We start from the raw sequence: 8,304 nt of genomic DNA, 5'->3' as shown, positions 1-8,304 counted from the left end.
GAGGGAGACAGACAGAGAGAGAGAGGGAGGGAGAGAGAGAGAGAGGGGGGCGATAGCGACCCGCTGCGCGGGGGTGAACCGCGGATTGGGGTGTGTCGTGGCGAAGCGGGACTGAAGTGACGGAGCGGGGGGCGCGGCCGACCTTTTACATATGACTCACATACGCGGAGACAGCAAATGTCAGGACCCAGAGGAAGCGCCGAAAGTGCACACAGTCGTTATCAGATTTATTCCACATTCGTGCCGATTAGAGAGAGAGAGAGCCAGCAGAGGAAGGCGCGGTGGGCCTTGCGCTCGCCCGCCCTACTTCCAGCCCAGTGCACTTCTTTTCCGCCCCTTTCGCCACTGCTGCTCCCTCTCTCTCCCCTCTTACTCCCCCGGGGCGGGGGCGGCCGCGGGCGACACCGGGCCCCGCCCCCGCCACGCCGCTCCACCCCCGACACCTGGCCGCGTTGGCATGGCAACGGGGCGGTAAAAAAGGCGGCCAGGTGATGTGATTGGTGCTCGCCTCGCGCTCGGTCGTCGCGCTGCCAGCGCCTTCACGGCGACGACGGCCTCGGCCATCGATCTGCCGCTGCATCCTGGCGCGGGGCCGGCGCCGGGTACCAACCCCGCGGGGACTTGGGGCTCTGGCCACCCCGGCCCCGGCCACCCCGGCCTCAACCGCACTCGGTGAATTAGCGATCCATCATTCGAGGAGGACCGGCCGGCCAGCCAGGCGCACCAGACCAGCAGCAGCAGCGCCCCGGCCCAGCCCCGTCCCGCAGGTCCGCAGGGACACGGCCCGCCCCGCGCCCCGCCACATTCATCATGGTATTGTGGTATTTTTTAAACGCGGACATTTGTCTGCCGAGGGCGCCGGGGACTTGCAGCTCCCCGCGCCTGTCCCACACCCCCAACCCCAACCCTCCCTGCCCCGCGTCAGAGAAAATTAAGGCAGCGCCTTAATCGGTAGTATGAGCTCATCCTGCGCGGACTCCCAGGAGTTGATGGAAAAGCGTGCCGCTATCTTTTCGGGCCAATGTCGTTATAGAGGTGCCCCTCACTTCGATCTTCCGTGCACGCTGAATAATTTATTGAAAATAACCAAATATTTATCAACAATGACTGCAATAGATATAAAATGCCTAAACGACGGAAAATGACTGAAAATTATGAAAAGTGACCAAAAACATGATGAAATATTATTGTGTACAGTGATTAACAATAGTGAGGAGACCCCTCGGTCGTTATGCTTCGGGTGTATTTTTTTTTTGATACGCTCCAGTGTTGCGGGCTTGCATACTCAATATAAGCGCCGGGGCCATGCCATGCCATGCCCCCCCCCCCACAGGTGTAAAAAGAAGGCACACATGGGTCGCGTTTATAGAGGGTCCCAACACAAACCTGCCTGCATTCAGCGCTGAGTTACACTTCAGGCCACGATGCATCTCTGCACCCACAGCTTAGGCAAGACCGGCCAAGACTCATCCAGGGAAGGGAGAAAAAACAGAATGAGGCCGATAACTGCGGTGACAAAAGAAGGCGGTGAAAAAAATGACGCACAGACACTGCCGTACGCTGTCGAGCTATCTCTCATGCTCTCTCCCCAGTCGTTTTGGGGGCCGTCAGGGGAACTTTGTTTTCGGCAGCGATCTCATTTTTATTTTAGCTCCAGCTTTCCCGACCGACTATCACGTCCTTGACAATCTTCTTTATTGTCTTTCCGTGTCATATTCCCTTGGGCTGTGCCCTGGTGCGTAGGCTAGGCGTAGGTGTGTGTGGGTGAGGGTGTGTGCGTGCGTGAGAGAAGAGGGGGGGGGGGCATGCCGGAGAAGGACCACAGTATTATGTCACAGATAAGGAAATTGTAACGGCCAGCAACAGCTATCACTTCCCTTTTTTTTCTATTTTTTTATGCCATATCGGAAGCTGACCTCATATCTCTCCATCAGCAGTTGCCTCCTCTCTCAGTCGGCCTACCCTCCTTGACGGTCGTGACCAGGACGCCGCTGCACGCTCCATCTCCTTGGACCAAATTCCCCACAGACTACATAGGGTGCTGCAAGAACTCTTATCCTTTGATTTGACGATTTGACTTATTTCCGCGAAAAGAATAAAGACTGATGCCGGTAAATACACTCCTAGCCGCCCTCTTACCTTACCGCCTGGCACTTGTCCTCGACTGTTCACCCTATAGTGGAAGAGACAAAAGAAACAGGACCCCTCCAAGACTTTTTTTCTTCTTCTCCCTTTCCGCGCTCTCCCTTCTAGCGACGTTTTTTCGCTGCTTCTTGTTTCTCCGCCCACGTCACTGCTCCCTTTCATTTACATAGTCATCATTCTTGCTGTCACCAAGATTATGTCAGGGAAGGCGCCTCCGTGTGGCGATATCTCGCACTTCCGGTGCGAGGTGCCGAGCATTGCTTCGGTGGAAGAGCAAGCCCACAGCTTCTCCCGTGGGGGCGAGAAGACGGCACTTAGTACTTTAGAGGGCTCGGGGTAGCTGTTCGTCTTTTTCTTGGTGCCCTTTTTTGTCGCTCTCACGTGGCTCTGATCTGACCCTCGGCGTGTTGAATCTTCGTCTAATCAGTTGGCGCATGCAAACTAGGATCTGAGAAAGAAAGAAAGAAAGAAAGAAAGAAAGAAAGAAAGAAAGAAAGAAAGAAAGAAAGAAAGAAAGAGGGTCGATTTGAGCTATCACTAGGTAGACGACTTGCTAATGTTTGCACGCCGATAAGGTTTTTAGTGCGAGTTTACAACGTCTTTGTACCCACCGGAGCTTTACGGATTTCCTGGACTTCCCTAAATTATCTTGTCCCAACTTGTCTTGAACATTGCTTCTCATGTTCTCTGCCACTCCTACTATTCCTGCTTTCTAGAAATATAATTCGACGTTGTAGGTATCATACTCGTTCGTTTTGATTTTTATTTAAGTAAAGAGAAATTAACCTTACAAAACCTTCACTGTAAATGGGTTGGCGTCTTATGACGCCAAAATTTGGCGTCTTTTAGGATTTCGCGTCATAGGACGCCAAAATTTGGCGTCATAAGACGCCAGAATTTGGTGTCATAAGACGCCAATATTTCGGCGTCAAATGACACTAACCCATTTACAGTGTTACAAAAGTTGGACCTAATGAAAATGCAAGAGAGCGAATACGGGCACCGTGCCACTTTTAGTAGCCCAAGTAGGGTAACAGAACAACCCAGTTAATGCGTTCGTGATTTCAGTGCATTTTTCGTGTAATTAGCGTGATTTTCGTGGTTGCATTGCGCTTTGGTTGAAAGCATTACTCAAAACGAGCGCAATCCTACTTTATCCATAGCGAAGCGACTGCTTCTACTCCATACTTCGACGCGAAGTAGCGGCGCTGCGGCCGGCGGGATATAGACGCGTCAGCAGAGCGTCTCTGTGCCGCGTGGAGTAGTGGCAGCGTGCGCTTGGCTCACTGAGCACATGGGGTAGCGATGTCGAGATGAGTATCGATCGACACGTGACACGGGTGCTAACAGAAAATGGAATTAATCTCATTTAGACTTCCAAATGCCGGTTTTGAGACACACGTGGTACCTTGTGGTGGGGTGGGACACGGATTTTTTTTTAAATGGCAGCAAAGTTGAATGTGCATGTGCCATTCATGTTTATTGTCCGATTCTTAAAACATTGAGTTCCACATGTGGCATTTACAAATCTGTATTGCACTGCGAGTAATCACAAAATTGATATGTTTGTTTAACGAGTCACACTTTTCTACGGCTAGTTTAATGCACATTATAGTATTATAAATTACTTACAAAACAGAACAGAAAAAGGTATTCAAAGTAAGTATCAAAAGATACAAACTACACGTCATTTCAATTAACATTTAGTTAATATTCCTCAAATAACTAAAACTCCTCATTAAATTTCAGCTTTACGTGCAACGGAGATCAAGCGTAAGGCATATTTCTTGTGAGTACCGTACTATTTTAGTTCCCTACAACCAGCACTAAAGCATGGCTATAAGTCATCAAATTCAAGTAAGTTGTAATTTAAGAATAGTAAATTTTAATACGCAATGCAGACAAGAAATTAATTGCCGATCTAAGCTATGAGTGGAGTTTTTAAAATACGAGACAATCAGTTATAAACCTTATCTCTAACCCTTTTGAAAGAAAGATAGTGTTAGGAATGCTGAATTGGCAGCGGAATCAAATGATGGAAAATTTTGCTCTACAAATGGGTGCTATTGGGAAATAATTTCAGGCTTCACAAATACTTTTTCGGAAAAGACTAGAGCATTCTTAAACAAATGATATGCAATGTAAAATGTTGATTTCGATTTAGGCTGCCTCAATTCTTCCTTGCGTCTATTAAAAGATGTTTTTCTCTGATTCTTTTGTAATCGCACGCAAGTACATACTTACAATATAATACGAGTGAAAAACTTTGGCTTTTTTTTACATTGAAAGTTGTTTTAGGCCACCTATATAAATACGTTTTGAATATACTTTACATAATAAGAATTAGTTACGTCTCACACAAAAATCATCTTTATAGCTAAACATCAACACACACACAGAACTCTACGGTAAGCCTTTTATCTGCCCGGAGGTGAGGCACATAATGATATGTACGGTAAAAATTGTTTCGTTTCTCCGATTCAAAACAATTACTTCACTTTTAACTACCCATGATAGGCCTCTCCTTTTTCCAACCAATGGTCTTTTATAATGATATTATCATGTTGACATACATTTATAAAACAGTAATCAAAATTAATCGGATATGAGTTCAACTGTTTAGAAGAACTAAGACATCGTTCAGGTACGTCTTCATGCCACATGAGAACGGCTTCGGATTGCGAAAGGTGACTGTCAACGTCAAATTAACATTTCACATCCGTTTGAATGGTTCATCAAACGCTTCGCCATACAAGCACATTCAAACAAGTAGAAAAGATAACACAGTACTGTATAAAAGAAGTAGAATGCTAACGCTCATTGTTAAGTTCGGCAATAGCACAGTTGCTTTTGACTTTGTTTGCTGATACATTTTCCCCCCGCATCCCATTTTCGCAAGGGGCAATTCCTGCACGGAATATTCCCGATGTTCTGACTGCATATGGCAAATCACGTTTCTTGGATCCTCTCCGGGTGGCCGCTTGTTTTTGTACCAATCTGTGTACCAGGCGAGATCACAGTCACATTTTAAAGGGTTGCCTGCAAATACAAAGAAAGAAAAATTAATATAACTAACGGTCGAGACCATGTACTATTTAACTTATGTAAGTGTATTTTCCCGTAAACGTACCTGACATTTCGATCAATACAAGCGATTCCATGAACGGCGCAACAACTTCTTCTGGCAGCGTAATAAGCTGATTGTTTTGCACGTAGATCCTCTCGAGGTAGTGGAATTTCTCAAAAGCCGCTATAGGCAGGTGCTTGAGCCTGAAACAGCGGTAGTTTGGTCACTTACGTCGATGTAAGCAAAGACTTCATCGCAACGCTCCCCCGACGGACGTTCAAAACAAATCAGCACTTGCCTACTTAATTTACTCAAATTTTTCAGAGGGCCGAATGCTGGAACTAAAGTCTTCGCAGCACCTACTAGTTTGTCGCTGATAAATATGTCTTACAATGGTCTTTAGTATGACACGATAGAGGTTGTCAAGCATATCTACAGGTAATAAAAAAAAACGCGCAAAGAACGAGAAATTTACAAACGATTAGGCGGACAGAGATAATTAAGGATACCGAGAGCTCCTGCTTCTAGTTACTCAGCGATAAACGGCCCTAGTCACAAGGCTCGGCATCGAATCCTACTGCTTGTGAGCCCCTAAAGAAATTGGTAACACAGTGGAGAGAGTTGCATTCCGACAGTTCTTCAGATGCGGGTGTGGATTGTTTCTAGCCGACACCTGTTTGAAAACTGGGACAAGAAGAAACGTACTTGAGAAAAAGATTTTTCTTATATGGAATGATTTAAATTTATTTATCCGAAATGATAATCACATTAAAATGAACACAATTTTATCCAAATGTGATATCGTTACACGTGGCGATGTTCTAGGGAACCACAAAAAAATATGACGAGGGGGATGGAATGATAAAAAGATGGTTATCAATGAATGTCGCATGATTTTAAAAATACGAGTAGATTCACTATATAAGTAATGTACAATATATAGATTTTTAAAATATTGATATGTACTCAAACAATCTAAATTAACTTGCAGCGGTTAGTAGTATGATACAAGATAGGAAACCAACTGCTGCAAGGTGGGTGTTTTTCTCCGGCATTGCCAACTGCCCCAGGACACTTATAAACGATGGCCTGACACGAGGAAAAAGATCGTAAAAAAATATTGCACGATGAGCAAGTGCCGGTGCAAGTGTGGCAATGCACGAATAAAACCGATATGTATCGAATGGTTCTTGTGCCGCCCTCGAAGGACTGGTCACGGTGCCTTAGCTAAACATCAAATGGAACTACTCTAAAAAAACACAGAGCAATATCTACAACGTAAAATATATGCTTCAACATTTTTGAACACGTACTTACGAAACACCACGCTAAACAATACACCGACAATTAATGAAAATTATGTCTATTAAAAGCTGTATGGCAAATTACTCTAAAACCAGACGCGCATTTCCAACAAGGAGAAGGCGTTGCGCTACATGAGAAATATAACACCGCAGGAAAGTTCGATTGAACATTTAAAATTAAATTGATATGTAACAAGAATGATATGTAAGTTTACTATAACATTTGAGGCACGAACACACTGACTCCACTTTCACAACAATATATCACAATATATAAAGATCATGTACAATTTCTGCGAAGAAACTTACATAGGGATACAAGGGAAATATGATATGTCGTATAAGGTACATAGATTTTAAAACCACCATTAAGATATGTAGAAGACAGTGCAGTAAACGTAATATCATGTTTAAATATAAAGACTGGCAAATTTACATGCGTTATTCTTATCAAAACATTCAATTAAAATAATTGGAAAGAATGCACGGGCCGCCACAACTGGCATTTGTTCTAATGGCCTTAAAAACGAGATTAGCCATCATCCTTTCTTGATAAGTAAAGGGCCTGGGTATGAACCCTCTGAAGGGTAGGCAACCAACACAACACGGCTACATACCCTGTCACCCTTCTTTCTTACCAAACGAACGTGGGTGTAAATGACTGCAATACATCAAACAAGAGAGAGTTAGCCAATTTTTAAGGGTCACTTGCGTTAAAAAAGGCGCACAAGACACATAAATCAATGTGTTACTTGTTATAAATCGTCGATTTAAAAAATTTAGATCGTCTTTGAAAAGGAACGCATAGCCCATGGCTGATATGTTCAGAGTCATTGCTAAAAATATAAAACTTTTCTCAGCAGTACGAGTTTTCTTTACAACAAAATTAAAAGTAAAAGAAATGAGGAACTCTCATTCTTCTTTAAGTAACACGTCCTTCTTACGAAAGATCTGACATTTATTAAGTCCTCCTAAATAACTCGGCACCCGCAAAAGTGCTTAAATTGAATAAGTAACGTCTTTATCACACGAGCATAAAATTAATAATTAAGTATAACTTTAACCGAAAAACACTCAAATTAATCAAAACAACTTTTTGTCGTGTTCTCACACAGTTGATGTGCTAGTATCAACGACGCTTTTAAAACAATCATCCAACGTGTGATGTACCAATGCACTAAAGTACATCGCAAATATTTTTATGTCGAAAATACAATTTAACAGCGAATCTTGTTAGGTGCAGGTAAAATTTTTACCCACAAAATGGCACTTTTCTCGAATCTACTGGGTAAATTGACAACATTTTCCATGGTTTGGGATAATTCGAACCACGCCAAACATACTGGAAGTATCTTTTCCAGAGAACATGAATATCATTAGAAGAACGCAAGTAGAACACATGTGATTATCATTACCACAAAAACAGTGTTCACAGCGCGCGTCTCGTAAACCTGTAAGGCTGCTGAAGTTGGCCCCAAGTTTTTCCTGACACATTGCATTTTTTCCAACGGCAGGGCCAACAGATTGTATTCCCGATGTTCGCTGTTCAAGTAGCACATGGTTTTCCGTTTATGAGCGGCGGGTTCATCAACCATTCCAACAGCTCTTCTGTACCAAGTGTGGTACCATGACAAATCGCAGGTGCAGATCAGGGGATTGTCTGCAACACAAAGGCAGTATAACCATTCGGGCCATCACCACCCCCCGCCAATTTAAATGTCAATAGGGAAAATTTTCTAAAAGAATCGTTTGTTTGTAACGCTGAGATACAGGGAGAGAGAGGGGCGG

At 44.0% G+C, this 8,304-nt stretch overlaps 1 protein-coding gene across 6 annotated transcripts in view; it reads right to left on the bottom strand.

The window, feature by feature from the left end:
* Positions 1-3,599: 3,599 nt before the first annotated feature.
* The window catches only part of LOC113211637 (chondroadherin), a 116,890-nt gene continuing 112,185 nt past the window's right edge, over positions 3,600-8,304 (bottom strand). For 5 of the 6 annotated variants that reach the window (XM_052263532.1, XM_052263524.1, XM_052263544.1 and 2 more), the window contains one exon: positions 5,930-8,176. In XM_052263532.1, the coding sequence (XP_052119492.1) occupies positions 7,893-8,176 (284 nt within the window). In that variant the 3' untranslated portion in view covers positions 5,930-7,892. Of the gene's footprint in view, positions 5,185-5,275; positions 5,416-5,929; positions 8,177-8,304 lie in introns of those variants that run through there. The other variant, XM_052263527.1, reaches the window with a different exon arrangement.

The sequence above is a fragment of the Frankliniella occidentalis genome, unplaced genomic scaffold (genome assembly GCF_000697945.3).
Source record: "Frankliniella occidentalis isolate FOCC.00 unplaced genomic scaffold, Focc_3.1 Scaffold2, whole genome shotgun sequence".
NCBI classification, from domain to species: Eukaryota; Metazoa; Arthropoda; class Insecta; order Thysanoptera; family Thripidae; genus Frankliniella; species Frankliniella occidentalis.
The sequence above is the reverse complement of the archived record's forward strand: the minus strand, read 5'-3'. Positions and strand labels throughout refer to the sequence as shown.